Here is a 24,445-nt window from a genome sequence, read left to right on the forward strand (position 1 = left end):
CTAATGACCTCTGGCATCCTAAGTATATGGGATAGAAGTGCAGAACCCCTAGGCCTCACCAAATTCCCTAGCCCCTTGACCCCCCTCTTTGATAACCTTGACTTCCCAATGGGCGTAGGTCGAAAATCACTTTTGGGTATCGAACGTGTAGACAACCCTACTGTATCTCAAGTTACAGAGAAAGGCTCTTTGAGTCCGCTGTCTTCTTTCCCGGGTGGGTCGGCTAGAGGGGCATGGCTCTGTTACGGCAGTCTGAAAACTTTCTTAACCTCCTTAGGCCCCAAGGAAAGTCTCTCTAGAGACCTCTCTGCCTTCAAATCACTCTCCCTCCAATCATCTCCCCCCACACATCTAGTGTCTCTGGTTTAAGGGCTGCTCCAGAGGGAAGACGACTCCGTTTCTGCCCTGCCTTTTGTAAAGGCATGGGAGAGAGAACTGGGGAAGTCATTCTCTTCAGACCAATGGGAGAAGGCATTTGTGTTATCACATAAGTTGTCCGTAAGCTGCAGACTCCAGGAAAAGAATTTTAAGATCTTGTCCAGATGGTTCAGGACACCAGGCCTGTTACACTCCTTTTACCCTTCATGCCCTAGCACATGTTGGCGGTGTGGCCAGGAGGTGGGCAATATGACACACATCCGGTGGTACTGTAGTAGACTAACACCCTTCTAGAAGTCCCTGAATGACCTCTATGACCAGGTCAACGGTAGTACAACCAGATGGACTCTAGAGGGGGCGCTGTTTTCTATGTTTCCTGGTTCTATCTCCACGTTGAAAAAGGGCCTTCTGAGATTCTTTGTGCAAGCCGCTCGCCTGGCTATAACTAGATATTGGAGATCCACTATTGCTCCTCAGCTTAAAGACTGGCTCATTCAACACCTTTGAGAAAATCCATAGAATGGAGGAGCTTTTAGCGGAAGATACAGGCAATAGTAACAAATACTTAAAAATTTGAACCCCTTGGATTTTGTTCAAAGGTTCCAGTGAATTTCATTATTTGTTGAGCAGGGTTGATGCCAGTACTTAAAGAGGACCTTTCACTTGTATACAAACTAAAAACTAACTCTATCTGTGGGCAGAGCGGCGCCCAGGGGTCCCCCTGCACTTACTAGTATGCCTGGGCGCCGCTCCGTTCGCCCGGTATAGGCTCCGGTGTCTCAGCTCCGTCTGTTGTATTGGACTGATTTTTTGTAGGAGGCGTGTCCCTTGCTGCAGCACTGGCCAATCGCAGCGCACAGCTCATAGCCAGTCTATGAGCTGTGTGCTGCGATTGGCCAGCACTGCAGCAAGGGACACGCCTCCTACAAAAAATCAGTCCAATACAACAGACGGAGCCGAGACACCGGAGCCTATACCGGGCGAACGGAGCGGCGCCCAGGCATACTAGTAAGTGCAGGGGGACCCCTGGGCGCCGCTCTGTCCACAGGTATAGTTCGTTTTTAGTTTGTATATTAGTGAAAGGTCCTCTTTAAAGGAACCATTTTTCACTACATTACTTTTTAGGACTCCTGGGAGTTTGTTCAAGAGCTCCAGGGAATTCTAATCACGGTTGAGCAGGGTTGATGTCAGTATTTAATGGAACCGTCTTTCACTACATTGCTTGTCAGGAATCAGTCCCTACCTCCCCTCCTCCTTACGTGTCTCCCGTCTTGAATTTATGTATCGTTGCACCCTGTCGGGGATTCATTGCACATATATATCTGATGCTGTATACTCTTTGCTTGTCCTATTACTCGACAGTGTTCATCATCTCCCAAATATGTAGTCCTTACGATTGTATGTTCTTTTATGTACACAGCCTCGACCTGCAATCGAGGTCTGTTAATGTTGTATCACATTATTTCTCTGATGTTACTAATAAAAGTAATTGAACAACACATATCTGATCATGACTACTGCGAAGGGAGCATATAACTGGCCATAACTACTGTGAGGGGACACATATCTGGTCATAACTACTGTGAAGGGGGCACATATCTGGGCATGACTACTGCGAAGGGAGCATATAACTGGCCATAACTACTGTGAGGGGACACATATCTGGTCATAACTACTGTGAAGGGGGCACATATCTGGGCATGACTACTGTGAAGGGGGCACATATCTGGGCATGACTACTGTGAAGGGGGCATATATCTGGGCATGACTACTGTGAAGGGGGCACATATCTGGGCATGACTACTGTGAAGGGGGCACAAATCTGGGCATGACTACTGTGAAGGGGGCACATATCTGGGCATATTTACGGTGAAGGGGGCCATATATCTGGGCATGACTACTGTGAGGGGGCACATATCTGGTCATAATCACTGTGAGAGGGCACATATTTGGGCATAACTACTGTGATGGGAGCATATAACTGGCCATAACTACTGTGAGGGGGCACATATCTGGGCATATTTACTGTGAAGGGGCCATATATCTGTGCATGACTACTGTGAGGGGGCACATATCTGGGCATAATCACTGTGAGGGGCACATATCTGGGCATAATCACTGTGAGGGGCACATATCTGGGCATAACTACTGTGAGGGGGCACAAAGGGGGAATATGTACCATGTGGGTCATTACAGGCACTGGGTGATTATAGATGTGTTTGGTGTATACTTGGAGACATTATTCCTCGTTAGGCGGCATGCACACATTCTATCTATCGCTCCATCTTATCTATTTATCGCTCCTGTATGTTAGTCTACTCTTAGCCCGGAGTATCACCACCGAGACACACGCGGCACCCGACCCCCTGAGTGACTGAAGCCGCCATGCGCCTCTTATATAACCGCACGGCAGCCGCACGAGCCCCCGCGCTGGACACAGGAGTCCCTCCACATTTTGGCGTGTTTGCATAAGCGGCTCCGGCCCCTCCTCCCGGGTGGAGTCCTCCTGACACCGTGACAGGCTGCAGAATGGGGTGAGTTTGGGTAAGCTCGCACAGGGCGGGCCCTTACCTTCCCCTCCGAATAAAACGGGCTGAGAGGATGTCTGCCGTGCTGGAGGAGCGCACTCCTGGGAGCTGGGCAGCTGACTCTTGTCGTCCACGTCGCGTAGTCGCTACAGCCTGAGGGAGACATGGTCAGTGGCGGCAATAAGGCGCCCATCATCCTCGGGGTGGTCGGCCTGCTGCTGGTGGCGTTAGGGGCGCTGCTGGTATTTTTGGTCCCTGTTATCATGAAGCAACAAGTGGAGAAGGTAAGAACGGGTCAGGCAGGGGCGCACGTCTGTAAAGCTCTGGGGGAGGGGGAGGGTCACATGTCTGCGAGTAAACACAGGATGACTGAGGCGACCCCGGAATCCTCTGTGACGGGCGACACGCGTAGGCTCCTGTACACACTGGTCGCTCCTGCTGTGTGATGCGGCAGTCTCTGCTGTACTACTGCGCTATGGAAAAAATGTCTCACAGACACTTTTCTGACAGGATTTCTAGAGTGACATACCCTGAATTTTTATTTAACTTTTTTCCAGAAAGCCATTAAACTGTTACTTGTATGGACGGTGGTGTGTACTGCCTGCCGGTATGTGTCAGCTCCTCACGGGCTTTTCCTGCCTGACTTTGGACTTGTGCGCTCAGCAGTCCTCCATAAATGCTTACTCAGGACGCCAGCCGCTTATCTCCATGTCTTCAGTGATGTCCTGGTTCAGCATCAGATAAATGTGGTGACATCTTATCATTCTGTACTGATTATGGCGGAAGCTCAATCAAAGTCCATGGAATCGCTGGAGGATCCTCCGCTCCCTGCGGCACAGGGACGTTATCTGCGCGCCCCCGCTTCATGAGGAAACCGTGTCGCCTGGGCGTCAGATACTGATGGAGATGATGCCCTGTGGAGGTTGCGGTGGCCATCGTATAAACATGTTCACACGTCCCTATTGGGGATTAGCGATTTTTCCGCTTATGAAAACACTTTGTTAGTAAAAGGTGAATTGCGATTATGGATTCCGTTATCACTGACCATAACGCAATTCTGTGACTGAATGCCTTTAGAGGCATTCCGTTATTCATTCCGTCATAATAGAAGTCTATGGGCTACAAAGCGGATCCGTTCTGTTTCCGTTGCGCAGGGGCGTCCTCTCCTGCATAATGGAAACGGTTCCATAGGGGGGTCCTGCACTTTCTCCAGAAAGTGCCCCTCAAAGTGAAAGGGTGCGCACAAGGCAAACACAGCCACCCTCCTTTCACTGCTATGGGACATCGAAAAGCACTGGCTCGGGCAATTCCAGAGGTCCCATAGCAGTGACCGTAGAGATGACGGCTCTCCATTCTCCGCTATGGTACTTCTAGCTGCGCACGCCTCAGCTGAGTTCACATTCCTGTTCTCCTGCTTCGTTATAGGAACGGAATGATTGAATGATAACTGAGCCCAACGGAGTCTATGGACCCCATAGACTATAAAGGGGTCCGTTAGACTTTTGTCTCTGCTTCAAAAATCTTCCTCTGAGCCTAACTGACCCCATTATAGTCTATGGGGTCCGTAGGCTCCATTTGGCTGAGTTATGTGCCAATCGTTTTGTTTCTGTAACGGAGCAGAAGAACTGATAGGCTCATGTGGCTGCCAATCAGAGTATTAGGGACCGCAATTTATGGCCCCCAACCGTGCGGCTGCCACAGACAGATGTAGACCCATTCAACTTGAATAGGTCCATGATCCATCTGCACTGCAAAAAAAATAGAACATGTTTCTGTGGGGGTCTGTGCCTCTGTTCCACACTGCTCTTCTGGGTTGCGGACCCATTCAAGTGAATAGGTGGGCATCTGTGATATGGTCTGCACACAGCCGGTGCCCGGATATTGCACACCCGGCCAGGCAATGGCCATGTGCATGAGCCCTTGGCTGTTTTCGGAAACTTCATAGCATTGAGTGGGGTGCAAGCCACGCATGCGCATGCTCTTTTCCTCTTTGGGCACCCTGTTCTGGAGATAGGTGCAGGTCCCGCTTCTCATTTCCATATTCTAGTGTTATGTCATCAATGTCTGAGATGACAAACCCCATTAAGATCTTTTTACATTGACCAGTAATTAGGGCGATTTATCGGGGAGGAGCTTTTATCGAAGTGCTCGCTCCCAATAATTGACCTGTGTAAATGTTCCTGGAGATCACCCGATGCAATAAGCAAATACTCGGGTGATCGTGTCTTTCACTCGACACCTAAAATCAGTGCAGATCTGCTGCCCAGGAACACTGATTTTCTAGGGGCACAAGTGATCGCTGTATTGATCGCCGGCCCCCATGCAGCAGAGGTGATGGCTGCATTTCCAAGCGGCAATCGGGGGCATCTGGTTTAGGGTCCATTCACACGTCCGTATGTGTTTTGCAGATCTGCATATTGCGCATCAGCAAAACGCTGAGCCCGGCAATGTTCCGCACATCGCCGGCACTCTCATAGAAAATGCCTTTTCTTGTCCGCAATTGCAGACAAGAATAGGACATGTTCTGGTTTTTTGTTTTTTATTATAAATTTTTATTTATTTTTTGCGGCTGTGGACAGCACATTCCGGCCCCATTGAAAATGAATAGGTTCGCACCTGTTCCACAAAATGGTGGAACTGATGCGGTCCCATTTTGCGTACGTGTGAATGGACCCTTATTCCTGATAATTGCCTGACACATCGAGTTGTGTAACTGAACCTATTCTGGTCCCAGATCTGAGAGCTGCTCATTCACACGTGTATTATGGATCTGGATTTTTTTTTTTTTTTTATGGGGTAAATTATTATCTTATTAGAAAATTGTTGCTTTTTAAAAACCTGTCACTCTCCCAAACTATTAAAGTGGCTCAGTAGGGGTGGGCGATATGGCCTAAAATCTATATTGCGATATAATTTTAAGCATATGCGATATATATTGTTTTCTATATTGGGGGGGGGGGGGGGGGTGTTTAAAACTTTTTTTTTTTTTTTTTTTTACTTTTTATTTATTAACTATTGGCCTCCTTAAGGGCTAGAACTCTTGTCATATTCACCATAATAGAGCTCTATTAGGGTGAATAGGACTTTACACTCTCCCTGCTGCCCTGTGCACACAACAGCAGGGAGCTGACCATGGCCCCAGCCTCTCCTGTGCCCCCAGCCTCTGATCTGCCCCCCCCCCCCAGCCTCTGATCTGCCCCCCCCCAGCCTCTGATCTGCCCCCCCCCCCAGCCTCTGATCTGCCCCCCCCCCAGCCTCTGATCTGCCCCCCCCCCAGCCTCTGATCTGCCCCCCCCCAGCCTCTGATCTGCCCCCCCCAGCCTCTGATCTGCCCCCCCCCAGCCTCTGATCTGCCCCCCCCCAGCCTCTGATCTGCCCCCCCCCCAGCCTCTGATCTGCCCCCCCCCCAGCCTCTGATCTGCCCCCCCCCCAGCCTCTGATCTGCCCCCCCCCAGCCTCTGATCTGCCCCCCCCCCAGCCTCTGATCTGCCCCCCCCCCAGCCTCTGATCTGCCCCCCCCCCAGCCTCTGATCTGCCCCCCCCCAGCCTCTGATCTGCCCCCCCCCAGCCTCTGATCTGCCCCCCCCCAGCCTCTGATCTGCCCCCCCCCAGCCTCTGATCTGCCCCCCCCAGCCTCTGATCTGCCCCCCCCCAGCCTCTGATCTGCCCCCCCCCAGCCTCTGATCTGCCCCCCCCCAGCCTCTGATCTGCCCCCCCCCCCAGCCTCTGATCTGCCCCCCCCCCCCAGCCTCTGATCTGCCCCCCCCCCCCAGCCTCTGATCTGCCCCCCCCCCCAGCCTCTGATCTGCCCCCCCCCCAGCCTCTGATCTGCCCCCCCCCCAGCCTCTGATCTGCCCCCCCCCCAGCCTCTGATCTGCCCCCCCCCCCCAGCCTCTGATCTGCCCCCCCCCCCAGCCTCTGATCTGCCCCCCCCCCCAGCCTCTGATTCTCACAAAGTCTCACTTTCCGCTAACTTAGGACAAAAATTTCAATCTTTCATGGACTCAATATGCCCCTCACGGAATACCTTGGGGTGTCTTCTTTCCGAAATGGGGTCACATGTGGGGTATTTATACTGCCCTGGCTTTTTAGGGGCCCTAAAGCGTGAGAAGAAGTCTAGAATATAAATGTCTAAAAATGTTTACGCATTTGGATTCCGTGAGGGGTATGGTGCGTCCATGTGAGATTTTATTTTTTGACACAAGTTAGTGGAATATGAGACTTGGTAAGAAAAAACAAAAACAAACAAAAAATTTCCGCTAACTTGTGCCAAAAAAAATGTCCATGGATCCGTAAAGAATCATGCGGATGTCTGAATGGAGCCTTACAGGGGGGGTGATCAATGACAGGGGGGTGATCACCCATATAGACTCCCTGATCACCCCCCTGTCATTGATAACCCCCCCTGTAAGGCTCCATTCAGACATCCGCATGATTCTTTACGGATCCATGGATACATGGATCGGATCCACAAAACGCATGCGGACGTCTGAATGGAGCCTTACAGGGGGGTTATCAATGACAGGGGGGTGATCAGGGAGTGTATATGGGTGATCACCCGCCTGTCATTGATCACCCCCTGTAAGGCTCCATTCAGACGTCCGCATGTGTTTTGCGGATCCGATCCATGGATCCGTAAAAATCATGCGGACGTCTGAATGGAGCCTGACAGGGGAGTGATCAATGACAGGGGGTGATCAGGGAGTGTATATGGGTGATCACCCGCCTGTCATTGATCACCCCCCTGTAAGGCTCCATTCAGACGTCCGTATGCTTTTTGCGGATCCGATCCATGTATCCGTGGATCCGTAAAAATCATACGGACGTCTGAACGGAGCCTGACAGGGCGGTGATCAATGACAGGGGGGTGATCAGGGAGTTTATATGGGGTGATCATGGGTGATCAGGGGTTAATAAGTGACGGGGGGGGGGGGGGGTGTAGTGTGGTGTTTGGTGCGACTGTACTGACCTACCTGAGTCCTCTGGTGGTTGATCCTAACAAAAGGGACCACCAGAGGACCAGGTAGGAGGTATATTAGACGCTGTTATGAAAACAGCGTCTAATATACCTGTTAGGGGTTAAAAAATTCGGATCTCCAGCCTGCCAGCGAGCGATCGCCGCTGGCAGGCTGGAGATCCACTCGCTTACCTTCCGTTCCTGTGAGCGCGCGTTCACAGGAAATCCCGGCCCTCGCGAGATGACGCGTATATGCGTCGTTGAGCGCAGGGCTGCCACCTCCGGACCGCACATCTGCGTTAGGCGGTCCGGAGGTGGTTAAGGGGGTTTCAGCTAGCGGGGTTGAAGTGGTTAAATAAAATACCTTTCTCTTGTTATTCCTATGCAATGAGAAGTTTGAGCACTGCATTGTGACACTGATATGCTGAGGGTAGAGCTGTGTCCTAGCATCTACATATCATATACACTATGTACTATAGCTTCACCACACTGATGGCTAATGTACATATTACTGCTTTATTCGCAAAGACACCAGTAACATGTGTTACCTTAGAAGCATGGCGAAGACCTATATCTTTGTGGTAGTAAGTGCTTGGTGGACAATGGGCACAGAATCTGCATGGGCTCGTCTTATTCTTGTGGTGTAGGGTTGCTAGCATAACTTTGGTCCACACCAACTTGATCTACTACCTGATAGTTTGCATAGCCCAAGACGAGCTCCCCTCTCCCTCCATACCTCATGTCCATCCCCTTGTAATGAAGTAAATGAGCGAGACTGTGGAAGCTTCACAGTTTCATGTTTTGCGACTTGAACCTAAAGAAAGGAGGTAGAAAATTGTAGGGTAGCAGTATGTCCCATTTCCTTCTTACATTATGCACATCTACATGTGGATGTTTCCCAATCGATCTTGTACCAGTATGCAGCCGCAGACACTGGTTTCTGGAGCAGTGCACTGGGCATACATGACACTGTTCCCTGCGATAACCGACATCCACATATTTGCTCTTATTTTAGTCTGCCTATTAAAAAGAACCTGCCGGCCTCTTCATGACTCCTCTCTGTGGTAGTGACGGGCATGCTGTTCTTGAACAGTCAGTGGGGCACATTTACCAATACGGGGGTAGTTTACTAAGACTGGTCTAAGATTTCCCCTTGCACTGCTGCAAGATTCAGTTAATTTCTGACGAGGCATGCACGTGGTTATAAATTGGGTGACTTGAAGGCAGTCCGTGCACTTGTAGAGAAACTAATATTTATGCCGTTTCCTGGTGTAAATGTGCTGGTCCCGGAGCCCCGACACGGCCCCCTTCATGCCCAACTACCGCACACTGTGTAAAACTAGCCATGCAACAAAATATTATTGCACAGCTGGTTAAGGCTACTTTCACACTAGCGTTCGGAGCGGGTCCGTCTGATGTTTCATCAGACGGATCCGCTCCTATAATGCAGACGTTTGCATCTGTTCAGTACGGATCCGTCTGCATTATAACTTAGAACATTTCTAAGTGTGAAAGTAGCCTGAGCGGATCCGTTCAGACTTTACATTGAAAGTCAATGGGGGACGGATCCGCTTGAAGATTGAGCCATATGGTGTCATCTTCAAGCGGATCCGTCCCCATTGACTTACATTATAAGTCTGGACGGATCCGCTCGCCTCCGCACGGCCAGGCGGACACCCGAGCGTTCAGGTGTCGGAGGCTGAGCGCTGGCTGACGGATGCATTCTCAGTGGATCCGCCTCCACTGAGAATGCATTAGGGCCAGACGGCTGCGTTCAGGGCCGCTTGTGAGCCCCTTCAAACGGAGCTCACGAGCGGACACCTGAACGCAGGTGTGAAAGTAGCCTTAAAAGGGGACTTGCGACTATTACAACTAAATAGGGGTATGTTTTAATACATGACCCCCACCCTCTTGGGCTAGCTGCACACTGGTGCAGGTAGACTTGCAGAAATTCCACACAAATTTCCGTGCAGATAGTGTGGAGTCCCACAAACTATTGACAAAGCTGCAGGTTTTGAAATCCACATCGCAGGCCAAAACTGTATTGGACTTCGTGCACGCGATCATGCAAAACCCAGGTCCACAAAACGCTAATACCAGCTGTGCCTACTCTGGTCAGCAAAGTCAACAAGAATAAGACATGTTCTATGTTTGTTTTGCTGGATGATGGAACAGATGTATGGATGCAGACAGCATTGTGCCTTTTCTGCAATGGGTCCATATACGATCTGGAGAGAAGGGAAAAAAAAAAGCAGATTGGATTCCATACAAAAATCTGTGCAGGAAAAACGTGTCTACAACATTGTAGCCTTACAGCGACTGATGCCAGATGACTTTGAACTTTTTTTTTTTTTTTTTTCTGCGCAAATTCCAGGTTGTCCCATCTGGACTGTTATGGCATAGCCACAGCATGTCAAAAATGTCCGATAGGCGTCAAAAGAGGTGGCTACACATACCTGGCTGTCTTCATTCACATTGGTTGGCCTTCTGAAAAGAGCATGTGTGACCACCTATCCATTCTTGGCAGTACACGATGGGATCTGTCCTTAAGGTCTCCTGCACACGAACGTATTTATTCTGTGCCTTGGGGACCGCAATTAGCGCATATACAGTCCGCAGTACTGCAACAGGACACCTACTGTCGTGTGCAGGAGTCCCAAGACAGATGCAGGTCCCACCTCTGGGACTTCCTCCTATCTGACACGTATGGTTAGTGGATATTCCAGAAATGTTCAGATGGAAATACCCCTTTTATCTATTTGCATGATTCTTTTGTTCCCACTAGCAGTTTATAAACAAATTGCTAGCTGGGGCGTGCCATTGGGGTGGGGGTTTATCCCTGCACAGCCTGACAACATGAGGCTATGCAAGGATGCTCCCCTCACTGATAACACCAAGTTGTCAGTAGGAATAACAGGAGCGACCCAACATACAGTTTCATGAATAGATCCTTCAGAATCAAGTAGTTACTAAATCAGATTCCATAACACCAGAAACCAGAAGCTGTGACCTGAGCGTTGAGTCACCGTGACTGAACATGAGATGTGACGTTTCATGTGATCTGTGTAAAATAGCTGCCTCCCACATCCTGCACTAGCCGTGAGCTGGGTCATATGCCGCCTGGTGGAGGAGCCTAGAGTTCAGTTAATGCAATTGAGTTAGTTTTCACTAAGGCTACTTTCACACTAGCGTTCATAGGTCCGTTCGTGAGCTCCGTTTGAAGGAGCTCACGAGCGGACCTGAACGCCTCCGTCCAGCCCTGATGCAGTCTGAATGGAGCGGATCCGCTCAGACTGCATCAGTCTGGCGGCGTTCAGCCTCCGCTCCACTCGCCTCCGCACGGACAGGCGGACAGCTGAACGCTGCTTGCAGCGTTCAGCTGTCCGCCTGGCCGTGCGGAGGCGAGCGGATCCGTTCAGACTTACAATGTAAGTCAATGGGAACTGATCCGCTTGAAGATGTCACCATATGGCTCAATCTTCAAGCGGATCCGTCCCCCATTGACTTTACATTGAAAGTCTGAACGGATCCGCTCAGGCTACTTTCACACTTAGAAAAAATTCTAAGTTATTAATGCAGACGGATCCGTACTGAACGGAGCCTCCGTCTGCATTAATATGATCGGATCCGTTCAGAACGCATCCGATCGAACGCTAGTGTGAAAGTAGCCTTAGAAGGGTTTTCCCATTACAATAACTTCTCCTAGCACACAGGATGGGGGATCCACTGTCGTAATGGGACAGATTTGGCTGACAATACATTAATAGTCGATCGCTGCTGGGGAGACATTAAGCAATGTAGTGCCTGTGGAGCTGGATGCAGGCTGTAGCCCCCTTCTGCAGTTTGGGGAGGGGGGCCCAAGCAATACAAACAGTGCTTCTCTTTGAAAATAAATGAAAAGCTTGCAGTAATCACTTATCTAAATTAGTTAGAAGTACATGACACTGCTCTGACTCCTATTATAAAGACCATCTCTACAGATAAAAACGAAATCTCGCTTCTCGGCTGGGTCTATCAGCTGTCCAATCGTATGGGGAATATTGCTCTGTTATCACCTAGTGTCGCATACATAGGATCACATTGAAGCCCTCTAAACAAAGTACATTGTCATACAGCAATATGAGTAACTCCCTAATTCTTAGAAGGAAACCTAGGAGTACAGCACAATATCACACACACATTCACTCACCCGGGCACCCCGTTGTGTTGTCACCCCAAATCTTGTCAAATCTGTCGGGTTCATCTGGCCGTACATGTTAATTTAGACATCTGAAGGTCAGCACTTACAAGTTGTATCCACCTTCCAAGAGTGGGGGTTTTAGGCGGTTTCCAATTTAGAAGAATAGTCTTCCTGCCATAAAACATCAGCAGACAAAGTAGTTTCCTACCATATTTAGTAGTTGCATGATAGAACACATCCCTATCATGTGATATAAGGTCCCTCTCGGCTCCCCACACCTTGTACACGAAGGGTCTGGGAGACAAGTCATTTGGCACAGGCGCACTGGAGTTAGATGCACCCTATGTATCCACTTAATCTGAATAAGTTGATCTCAAGCACTTATTACGGTAGATCTCCATACAGTGCTCAGCTCCTCCAGATGAGACTCCTCTAAGTTGGGGATATCATTCCCCCCCCCCCCCCCCCCAGCGCTCAAATAAACGTCGGAGTGGTGAATCCTGCATTTCCATTATCTCCTCGTAAAAGGAGGAGACTGGCTTAAATGGCTGTGTCTGCCATGCTATAGACTCACTTGGACCACATTTCAACTGCAAAAATGAGGATTTGAATTGTATCTCACAGGCATGCCTCAACTGGAGGTACCGATAAAAACTTGTACAGGGAAAGCTGTACTCTTTGGAGGCTGTCAAAAGTACAGAAGATACCATTTTCGTATAATTGGGTAAGATACTTCAGTCCCTTTTTGAGGCCAAAATTCATATTCGAGTGAAAGAGAGTTCTTTAAGCTGTTTATTTCGCCACAGGGGAATATATGGGGATTAGGTCTCTCCGTCTGTACTTGTGGAATGAGTTTCCACAACCTGTCTCCAGGCCGCCACCACACTGGCCATAGCTTCCATGTAGTAATTCGCCTTAACTGCCCCCCCCCCCCCCCCCCCATCGCCAATCGATACACCCAAGTTGGCTAGAGCCTCCTATGAGCCCACCAATGCTGCTTCGAGTACTACAGCTGGGTTGTTGGCATCTGCCGTAAACCAGCTGGGCATAAGTGTAATAAGCGTGCATATCTGGGAATCTCAGTTTCCCCTGTGGGTATAGGGCTTTTAAGGATTCCTAGCTAGTCTAGGGGTTTGGTGTCTGCACAAAAATGGCGATAGTAGCCTATCTAAGGAATCAAAGTGCAATTGAGGAATTTTAGCTGGAGCTGCTCTATAAATATATGTTTTGGTAGTAACGCCATTTTTACAATGTTACTTCTACCGATCAGTGTCGGCGGCAGATTTTCCCAAGCATCCAATTTACGAGTGATGCCTTCCACAGTAGGAACCACATTCAGTTGATAAAAGAGCCTGGGGTCCCTGTGACTCTTGATTCCCCCAAATAAACAAAACAGTTAACTACCTTTAATCTCGAAAGCAGTGATACATCTGAGCATCTCGCCTCATCTACTAGGCACAGACTGGACTTGGCCCAGTTCACCCGAAGACCCGAGTATTTCCCGAAGCCATCTATAGTTTATAAAAGGGCTTCTAAGGTGGGACTGCACAGACAAGTGGATATGGTGAGTAACTTTTTTTTTTTTTTTTTTTTTTTACTACTCCATCCCTAACTTACTTGGCATTCTGTATTAAGAATGTTATTTTCCCTTAGAACCATGTTATAAGGGAAAATAATCTACACAACACCTAACCGGAACTTCTGTGAAGAAGTTCTGGTCTGGGTACCAAACATGCTGATTTTTCTCACTCTCATTAAAACGCTTTGCACTCACACGGAAAAATTGCTAATTTTCCTGCAACGCACCCGCATCCTATCCGATCCTCACACGCAACGCCTATGTTAAGGAGGCCTTACTACAACTTTTGTACTCCACGGATAAAAATACCGTACTCCTCAAAAATGTATCTTTAGGGCCAGTTCTAAATAAATAAATAAAAGATAGATAGATAGATATAGTTAGTGTGTGTTTCTGCCTCCAAATCTGCTCCAAAAAAGGCTGCTTTCCATTCATTTCAATGGGAAGCAGCACTTGCTTTGTTGGAAGTGGAACAAGGCATGCTGCTGCCTTATCTTGGGGCAGAATCGGCACTAAATCTCCCATTGAAATACATGGAGTTTTTAATGTTTCCCATTTAAGTCGCTGTGGTTTTTGTATGAGTTTCCTGTTTGTTTGTTTTAGGCTGCACCAGAAACCTGAAGCGAACACCCATTGGTTAAGAAGTGTCAAAAACCACATGAACTGTGAGGGGGATGCACATGTGGATTCTGCCTTGTTCTTATTTATTAAGCGTGTTTTCAAAATCTGTGTGGAAAAAACCCTTAGGCCTCTTTTCCAAACGCCCCCCCCAGCGGCACGACAGGAGGATACCCCGCCTCCCCAGGGACAGGAAACAACGTGGAGATCTTTAAATACTCCCCTCCCCTTGCCTGCTCCAGTTGTTTCCTGTCCCTCTGGGAGCTAATGTGGAGTTTCACTGGTGGGAGTTCGTTCTATTTCCTATCAGTAAGATCGCCAGCAGGTCGAATAGGGGAGCAGGATCGCGGGACTGCGGTGCAGTTCTCCCTGTCTCCCAGGCACAAGTCCTCTGGTGGAGGCAGCCCCGGGCAGCGCTTCCTAGCTGAATAATCGCAAGAGGAAGCCGCAGGATCGCGGGTCACGTGAGCGCAAGCTCACAGGCGCTGAAGTAAAACGTCATTTCCCCTGAAGATTTGAAAAAGCGGCGGGAATCGGCGGCGTCCTGAGAGAAAATATCACGCCTGCGCCGTACCTGTCTTTAATCGACGTAGGCACACTGAGAGGCGGCCGCTCTGTCGGGCGCTCCATCCTCAATGCGCCGATGACGTCACATCTACACCCGGCGCATTGAGGATGGAGCGGCCGACAGAGCGGCCGCCTCTCAGTGCGCCTGCGCCGATTAAAGACAGGTACGGCGCAGGCGTGATATTTTGAATTCAATCAGGGCCAGCAGAGAACGATCCCGTTCCCTGGCCCTGTCAATCACACAGCGGAGGGAGCGTCATTATTAGAGGAGGATGCGGCTGCTACCAGCAAGTAGCCGCCCTACTTGCTGGTAGCAAGGTAATTTACATATTATAAAAATTGCTTTTGAACAAAAATGAATATTTAGCTTGTGTATAGGGAGCTCGCAGTGTAGGGATTATTATTAACCAAAAAAAAAGGTTTAGTGGGCTGACAGAAGCCCTTTAATACTAGATCAGATAAAGATCCTTTTACAAAAAGAAGCTATAGTGTCAGTTCCCCCAGCAGAACAGGGAACAGGTTATTATCCCCCTATATTTCTAGTCAAAAAAACAAACGGCTCATACAGAGCCATTATAAACTTAAAGGGACTGAACCAACATCTACTTTACAAAGATTCAAGATGGAGAGCATAAAATCCACTATAAGTCTATTACAGAGAAACACCTTTATGGCAACACTAGACCTCACCGACGCGTACTACCATATTCCAATCTGCAGAGAACATCAGAAATTCCTCAGGTTTGCAGTACAACAAAATTCGGTGGTACTCCATTATCAATTCCAGGTCCTTCCTTTCGGCATCACGTCAGCACAAAGAGTCTTCTCCAAAGTGATGGCAGATCTTCATCTAAAAGGCATATTAGTTGTGCCTTACTTAGACGACTTCCTTATAGCGGCTGCATCAGAGATCTATTAGAACAAATAGAATTAGTGAAGCAAAGCCTAACCTATCTAGGGTGGCTAATATAGCTCAGGTCTCATGAGGACCTTCCTCCCACAGGAAAAAATTAAGACTATCAAGCAGGAATTTACTCTATTCCGCAGCAAATCAAGAGTGACAATCGGGTCAATAATGAAGATCTTGGGTCTGATGTCCTCAACTATCCCAGCAGTAAAGTGGGCTCAGGCTCACTCACGAACCCTTCAGTCTTTCATGCTCAGAAAGTGGGACAAGAGCATAGCTTCCCTAGAGCGGAGGGTAAGAGTCCCTCAATATGTAAGAGATTCCGTAAATTGGTGGTTGATCAGCCAGAATCTAAACGCAGGCGTTCCGTGGCAACAGACAAATGTAGTCACTATTACTACAGATGCCAGCAAGAACGGCTGGGGGGCCTTTTCAGACAGGTCCGTAGTACAGGGGGGCTGGCAAGGAAATCAAAACCTAGCCTCTTCCAACCTGAAGGAGTTAAGTGCAGTCTGGGAGGCCTTGACGGCCCTTCACTCAGAAATCCGCAGGAAAGAAGTGAGAATACTCTGACAACACCACAGCTGTGGCCTATCTAAACAGGCAGGGAGGCACAAGAAGCCCATCCTTAGCGAGGGTCTCAAGAGAAATTTTCCAGTGGGCAGAAAGGAGCATACTGTCAATCGGCAGTTCACATTAGGAGAGAAGACAACACAGTCGCAGATTTTCTCAGCAGAGATGTCTTAAAGGAAGGGGAATGGTCCTTAAACCCAAGGATATTCCATCAGATAGCGTAAAGATGGTTCCTTCCAGAAATAGATCTGTTTGCCACGTGTCAAAACAGACAAGTAGAGAAGTTCGGCTCTCTAGCCTATACAGATCACCCACTCATAGTGGACTCTCCCACCTGTGGCCAAAAGTAAACTTGTATGCCTTCCCTCCCTTTGCGTTAATCCCCAAAGTGCTGCAAAAGGTACTACAGGAGAACCACAGGCTGATCCTGATTGCTCCTTACTGGCCCAAGAGATCGTGGTTCCCTCTCCTAGTGAGGATGTCAGCAGGAGACGTGTGGCAACTACCAAACATCCCGGATCTCCTTCACCAGGGCCCAGTATGGCATCCCAGGACAACACAACTTCAGTTGGCAGCATGGAGACTAGGTGGGAGATATTAAAAGGAAAGGGCCTCTCGGACGCGGTAATTTCCAGAATTCTTTATAGTCGCAAGAAGGTGACATCTAAGATTTACGACAGAATCTGGCAGTCTTTCAGAAAATTTACAGGGGGTGATACCAGAGGTCCCCTTGTAATCGCTAAGGTCCTAGAGTTCCTCCAGTCAGGTCTACAGAAGGGGCTAAGGGTAAGCACTATAAAGGTCCACATATCAGCTTTGAGTGCCTTACTCGATATAAAATTAGCAGAGGTAGACCTTGTTAAGAGATTTGTGAAAGGAGCTCGGAGAAAACAACAAATAGTGAGGTCCACTGTCCCCCCTTGGGACTTGAATCTAGTCTTAGCAGCCTTATCAGACAGTCCTTTTGAACCCTTATCTGAAATGTCTCTAAAATTTCTTACCTTTTAAACCAGTTTTCTTAGTAGCCATTACCTCGGATTGGAGGGTAGGGAAGATCCAGGCCTTCTCATGCAGGCCCCCGTACCTGTCCATCAAGGATGATAGGATGGTACTGAGACATTCTCCCTCCTTTTTTTTTTTTTTTTTTTTTTTTTTATTTTCCCCCCCCCCCCCCCTAAGGTGGTCTCTAAGTTCCACTGTCTACAGGAGGTGTCCCTCCCTTCCTTTGGATCCCCATCAGGCAGTCAGGAGCAAGCAAAGACTGTTCCTTAACCTGGATGTAAGAAGAGCAGTTCTTGCCTACCTAAAGTCTACGGAAGATCTCAGGAAAACGGACAGACTGTTTATTCAATTTGCAGGCCCAAATAAGGGAAACGCAGCAAGCAAATCATCTGTTAGTTGATGGATCAGATTGACAATCTTGACTTGTTATGACTTAGGCCTCGTTCACACTTCAGTGTTTGGTCAGTGATTTCCATCAGTGATTTGTGAGCCAAAACCAGGTGTAACTCTAAACACAGAACAGGAGCAGATCTTTCCCTTCTACCTCATGTCTGTGGAGGCTCCACTTCTGGTTTTGGCTCACAAATCACTGATGGAAATCACTGACCAAACACTGAAGTGTGAACGAGGCCTTAAGGGAGGTTCCTCCCCCAGCAGTCTTGAAGGCCCATTCAACCCGATCTGTAGCAGCCTCTTGGGCTGAATCAGCGGAGGTTCCGTTAGAACAAATTTGCCAGGCAGCCACCTGGTCGTCACCTTCTACTTTTCTTTAGACCTTATCAGTTAGACGTGTTGAACAGGGAGTTAATACTCTGCGAGCAAATGCTATCTGCTGTCCCCCCCGATATGGGATTCCTCTGTTAATCCTCCTGTCGTGCCGCTGGGGGGGGGCGTTTGGAAAGATTTCAATTACTTACCGGTAATTGGTTTTTCCTCTAGCCCCCACAGCGGCACGGGGAATTTCCCTCCCAGTAATTATTCTTACTCTTATTTAAAAAATAAAATAATTTTTTTTTTTATATATTTTATTTTTTGTCTTTTCTTGGAGAGTATCCTTGTCTAATTTTCAATAACACAAAGATTTAATTTTGTTGCATCCATTCCAGAGTTTCTTGGTTATTTACTGGAGCAGGTAAGGGGAGGAGGAGAGTATTTAAAGATCTCCACGTTGTTTCCTGTCCCTGGGGAGGCGGGGTATCCTCCTGTTGTGCCGTTGTGGGGGCTAGAGGAAAAACCAATTACCGGTAAGTAATTGAAATCTTCACACAGGCGAGATTTCTGCGCGGGCGCAATGCGCGAGGTGAATGCATTGCATCCGGACCCAACTTGTGCGTTGAGTGAAAATCGCAGCATGTTCTATATTGTGCGTTTCACACAATGCAGGCCCCATAGAAGTGAATAGGGCTGTGTGAAAATCGCAAGCAAGTGCTGATGTGGTGTGTGTGGTGTTTTTTTTTTTTTTTTTTTTGTTTTTTTTTATTGTGGGAACACACACTGCTCAGGAGGAGAGCAAACAAAACTGATTAAATAGGACCATTCTCTAAGGGCACTGCGTGGTAGTATGATCTTGTATTATGGAGATGAGACTGGTTGAGCATCCTCTTCAGTCGTATGACAGTGATGTACACAAAGTATGCACACCCCTGGGTGATCACACCATGATGGTGAGATGCAGCGTCACAGTTGCTTGCATAATTAAAACTAACAGCAACAGGTTTCCGATGTCGTAATGGCTTCACACCTTGTAATGAGGGCTTGTGAGCTCTTAGAAAGTATCTGATGAATACCTGGCTGTAAGCAGGAGCCCTTCACTGAGACAAATGGTGGCTACGGTAAATGGAGTATGAAGTCTTAAGGAGGTCAGACGTGGGGAAGGCACCTGCTGGACGATGAAATCATCACTGAAATATTTCAGTCTTTGGGGTGTGGCGGCACTTTTACTTTAAGAAAAAAAACAGCATAACGCCTAGTATCTTGTATGAATAATGCCTCTTACACATCCGGGAGATCCAGTCCAGTAGGGCTTTAGTCACAAGGTGGATGAGATCACCACACAGGGGTACATTCTCTGCTACCATGTGGCAAAAATCTTCTGAGCAGATCTTCATAATTAGAAATGGAGTATTTTTTTTCATGTATAATTGGGGTTTAACCAAATTTTTTTTCCTCCAGAACTCCATACCACAGGGGGGTTATGTACGTTTCGCCAGAAGAGCTGTGGGTGGTAACTGCATTAACTTTACTGAAAACCCTTCTTTAAGCGACTTGAGTTAAGAATTTGGGCAGATGTTTAGGCTCTTGCAGCCAGACATCAGAAAATGTTCTAACCTGCCCTCTCCGTTTTGACTTTGCTAGCGGCAAGCTCTGCAGAAGATCTCATTACACCACTGCAAGTGTGTGCGATTGCACTTTACACAGCCTAGAACTTTAAAAATACTGTGGAGGCCGAGGTCCACAACCTACAGTACACTTCTGTTGACCAGTCTGTGTGCCAAAGTTTAAGTAAACATCTGATCGAAATGCTTTTGACCCTGTTTCTAGAAACTAGAACATTTTAAAGGGAAGCTTCATGTCTGTTATTTAGGGTGATAATTGTTCTGTAAATGTCACTATTTCATATAGATAAATGTACAGTATGCTAAGGTGTGTGATCTCATGTTCACTTTTAGGCCTTGTTCACTCAAACAAGGGCTCCGTGTATTGCGGCAGTTCCGCAATACACGGGTCACCAACCATGTGTATTCCGCTTCACAGATGCAAACCCATTCACTTGAATGGGTCCGCAAATCCAGAGATGCGGTACGGAATGGAACCCCACGGAGTGCTTCTGTGGTGTTCCGTGCTTCCTTTTCGCAAAAGATAAAACTTGATAATGGGTCTGCATGCTGCTGCCCCACAGTCGGTGCCTGTGCATTGCGGACCGCAGCACGGGCACGTAGCCCTTATGTTCGTGGGAACAAGCCCCTAGTGCACTTCTAATAGTCAGACTGTGTCCTCGTTATCTGGACTGCAGAATACTGCTTTCCTACATGTCCTTACCATGCATAATGGCACTTGTTGCATGTCCTAAAGCTAAGCCACCATCTATGGGTCCATTTCTTTTTTTGGTGATTGAGTTTGGCATTTGAGCATGGGAAAGGACGGATGAGAACAATGAAGGCTAGCAGCAGCCTGCAAAAATATTTTATCACTCAAGAATAAGCCAGAGATGCACAAGACTATCCTAATATAGTGAATGAAGACAGTAAGTGATAATACACAAGGAATGTTATGCTTGAAGCTAAAATTCTCCTGCTGTTTAAGCAGGTCCAGAATTGCTATATTTAACCCCCCAAACTCTGAACACTTCTTTCCTTCAGCGTAATAGGATCTGTGTGCTTAGTGTTTAAAACTTCCAGTAACTTTGTTTTGTAGAGGAAGAGTATCCACGGTGATATTTCATACCAAATCTGTTTGATGGGTTAAAGAGAATCTGTCAGCAGTTTTGTACCTATTAAACCTGTTGCATGTGCGCTTGGCAGCTGAAGACATCTGTGTTGGTCCCATGTTCATATGTGCCCTCATTGCTGAGATTCCCCCCCCCCCCCATAATATATGCAAATGAGACTCTAGGAGCAATGGGGGTGTTGCTGTTACATCTAGAGGCTCTTCTCTGTCTGCAACTGCTGTACCTTCTGCATTTTTACAGAACCAGGCAGTGAAAACGTCATGGTTCTGCAGAGGGTGCGGCAGTTAGAGACCTGAGCCTCTAGGGGTAATGTCAACACCCCTGATGCTCCTAGAGGTTCGTTTGCATGTGGGCACATATGAACATGGCACCAACAGAGATGCCTTCAGCTGCTAAGTGCACATGTAACAGGTCAGCTATTTTCATAGGTACAAATCTGCTGACAGATGCCCTTTTTAAAGGGGTTGTCACTTCAGCAAAAAGCATTTATGTAGAGAAGGTTAATACAAGGAACTAATGTAGTGTGATTGTCCCATGTTGCTTCCTCTTGCTGGCTGGATTCATTTTTTTTCAATCACATTATACACTGCTCGTATCCATGTTTAAGACCACCCTGCAATCCAGTAGCGGTGTCTGTGTTTGCCTTGTATTAACTTTCTCTATATGATAAATGCCACTTGCTGAAGTGAGACAGCCCTAGGGCTGCAGCTAACGATTATTTGAATAATCGATTAGTTGCCGATTAATTTCTACGATTAATCGGGAAAAACGACAAAATTACAAAACAGAGAGGTTTATATGATCTTACTTGAAAAATGATGTTCAAAGGCCATATTAAAACAAATTATGGACGACACTATTATGGGGGCATCTGTGGACGACACTATTATGGGGGCATCTGTGGACGACACTATTATGGGGGCATCTGTGGACGACACTATTATGGGGGCATCTGTGGACGACACTATTATGGGGGCATCTGTGGACGACACTATTATGGGGGCATCTGTGGACGACACTATTATGGGGGCATCTGTGGACGACACTATTATGGGGGCATCTGTGGACGACACTATTATGGGGGCATCTGTGGACGACACTATTATGGGGGCATCTGTGGACGGACACTATTATGGAGGGGGCATCTGTGGACGACACTATTATGGAGAGGGGGATCGGTGGGCGGCGCAGTTATGGAGAGGGGGATCGGTGGGCGGCGCAGTTATGGAGAGGGGGATCGGTGGGTGGCGCAGTTATGGAGAGGGGTATATGTGCACTGTTATGGGCATAACAGTGCACAGATCCCCCTTCCCATAGCAGTGCTATACACAGACCCCCCCCCCCTCCCCATAGCAGTGCCATAGACAGATCCTCCCCCCTCCCCATAACAGCCCCGGCCCCGATGCTTATAAGTCGGACTAATCACTGCATCTTTATTTTACCTTTTTACAATGACGCTCCTGTAACAGCCAGGCAGAGCGGACGGCGGCGCAACGTCACTCACTCACGTGACGCACCTGCTCCGCCCACCTCATGAATGAAGGAGGCGGAGCAGGCGTGTCACGTGAGTGAGTGACGTTACGCCGCCGTCCGCTCTGCCTGGCTGTTACAGGAGCGTCATTGTAAAAAGGTAAAATAAAGATGCAGCGACCGCCCGCCCGCATAGCAACGAATCGGCGATTATTCGATAACTGGATTCGTCGACAACGAATCCAGTTATCGAATATAATCGATTAATCGTTGCAGCCCTAGACAGTCCCTTTAAATATTGAATCTGAGAGCTGCTAGAGTTGATCTCCTCTACAAATGCTCACATACAGGTTGGTATTTCATAACCTTTAGGATTTGGCTACATGGCGATTTCAATCACAACCGCTGCAGCATGACCCAAGATCGCAGTGTAGAGGGGCTGCCATAGGAATGAATGGGGTCACAGTGCAATTCATATGTTTGCTGTGACATGTGGACACTACAGATTTTTTGCGATTCATGTGTCTGTTGGTGCAAATCTTGCTGCAATTCCATTTATTCATGACTGCCATGCTATAATACTTGAGTGTGATATGTCGCACCCCCCCAAATGCACAAACACAGTCTGGGGGGCAGCGGATCGCTGACCCATTCACTTGAATGGGTCCGCGATCTGTCCGTTCCGCAAAAAGATAGAACATGTCCTTTTCTTTTTGCGGGACGAAACCTCCTCTTCCCCCCCCCCCCCTTCCCCCCCCAAGTGAATGGGTCCACAACCGTGATGCGGAATGCCCACGGAACGGCACCCATGTATTGCGGATCCACAAAGGCGGTCCGCAATAAGGCAACGGGAAGCACACATTTGTGTGCAGGGAGCCTTAAACCTGGAACTCAAAAACGTTTGAGTGAAAAAAGCAAAAGTATGGGAACCACTCGGATAACATTGACCAAGGTCTCAGACCTTGTAGGCCTTTCACATGGCTTTTTCAGTGTTTTGCGGTTCTGTTCCGCTTTTTGTTTGTTACGTTTTTCCATATGGCATTTACAGTAATTACATAGAAAAAAATTAGGCTGGGCGTCACATTTTTCAATAGATTGTCTTCCGTATCGTTCAGTATTTGCGGAACATACAGATGCATTTCCGTGTTTTTTTTTTTTTGTTTTTTTTTTGTGTGTGTGAGGCCTTAAATTGCCAGTTGGGGTTAAGGCTTGTTCAGTCATCGTTGGTTAAAGCCAGCTGATGCAAATTTCAAGGCTCTATAAATACCCAGACTCCTCTAAACTTGTCCTAATCCGCAGCCATAGGTTCTTCTAAGCAGCCCTCTACAGCATTAAAACAAAGTTTTGAGCAAAGTGACTTGGGATCTAGAATCTGAAGCTCACTTCTCATCCCTAGTTGCAACCAATGGCACGGGGAACACGTCACTGGTAGAGGGAAGAATGGATTTAATTAAATTTCAGCAGCTTCTGAAAGCAAACATTAAACTATCTGTAAAAAAAGCTGAAGTTGAAAAGGAGGATGGTTTCTACAAATGGATAATGATCCAGCCTGTCAGTCACTGATGGGACGCCTCCTGGACTTCAAAGCCCAGAATGAGCAGGAATTAAAATTATTGAAATTGATTTTGTGGGAAAAGATTTTGCACAACTTCTATGTGCTCAGCTCCTCCTGCTGTGTACAGGTTCCCTGGCGTATGTCACAGACTGTTTGGCTGATCTATCAACAGGCTAGGCCATGCCAGAATAAACAGTTAACCAATTTTAAGCCAGGCTTCACGATCACCATATCTAACTTCCTGCGTCATCTTTCAGTGGAGCCACATCAAAAACTTGGTGTATCTGCATCTCCCAACCCCCCCCGCCACAGGATACAGACAACCTGAGATGATCCACAAAGTGGAATCCGAGGATATGGCATGTCTGCACAGAACTGGACTGCTGCCTAGGTATCTGCCGTGGCTCCAATGGAGCTCACATTGAAGATTTGTAGTGTAGAGAAGTTTATACGTAGTATAGCGTGTCTTTCAGGTTAGTGTGTTACATGTTCTCGGTAAGGAATACTGAGGTTATAGCTGTGCACCATTCTTGAATTCTCCTGTATTAAGGTAAACAGCCCTGGGAGCATTGACTTGTCTATTTATTTAATTAATCTTGTGTTAATGAATTAATGTTGAGAACTGTGGGAACATCTGCCACGTAGGTGTACCTATAGGAAGCTGAGAAGACGCGTGGCCTAAG

General features: G+C 47.8%; 1 protein-coding gene across 3 annotated transcripts in view; it reads left to right on the forward strand.

Annotated features, from left to right (window-relative positions):
- The first annotated feature begins 2,896 nt into the window (after nucleotides 1-2,896).
- Nucleotides 2,897-24,445, forward strand: part of SCARB1 (scavenger receptor class B member 1) — a 96,508-nt gene continuing 74,959 nt past the window's right edge. For 2 of the 3 annotated variants that reach the window (XM_044275654.1, XM_044275653.1), the window contains exon 1: nucleotides 2,898-3,190. In XM_044275654.1, coding sequence (XP_044131589.1) covers nucleotides 3,071-3,190 — 120 coding nt within the window. In that variant the 5' untranslated portion in view covers nucleotides 2,898-3,070. Of the gene's footprint in view, nucleotides 3,191-24,445 lie in introns of all 3 variants that reach the window. The other variant, XM_044275655.1, reaches the window with a different exon arrangement.

The sequence above is a fragment of the Bufo gargarizans genome, chromosome 1, assembly GCF_014858855.1.
Source record: "Bufo gargarizans isolate SCDJY-AF-19 chromosome 1, ASM1485885v1, whole genome shotgun sequence".
NCBI lineage: Eukaryota > Metazoa > Chordata > Amphibia > Anura > Bufonidae > Bufo > Bufo gargarizans.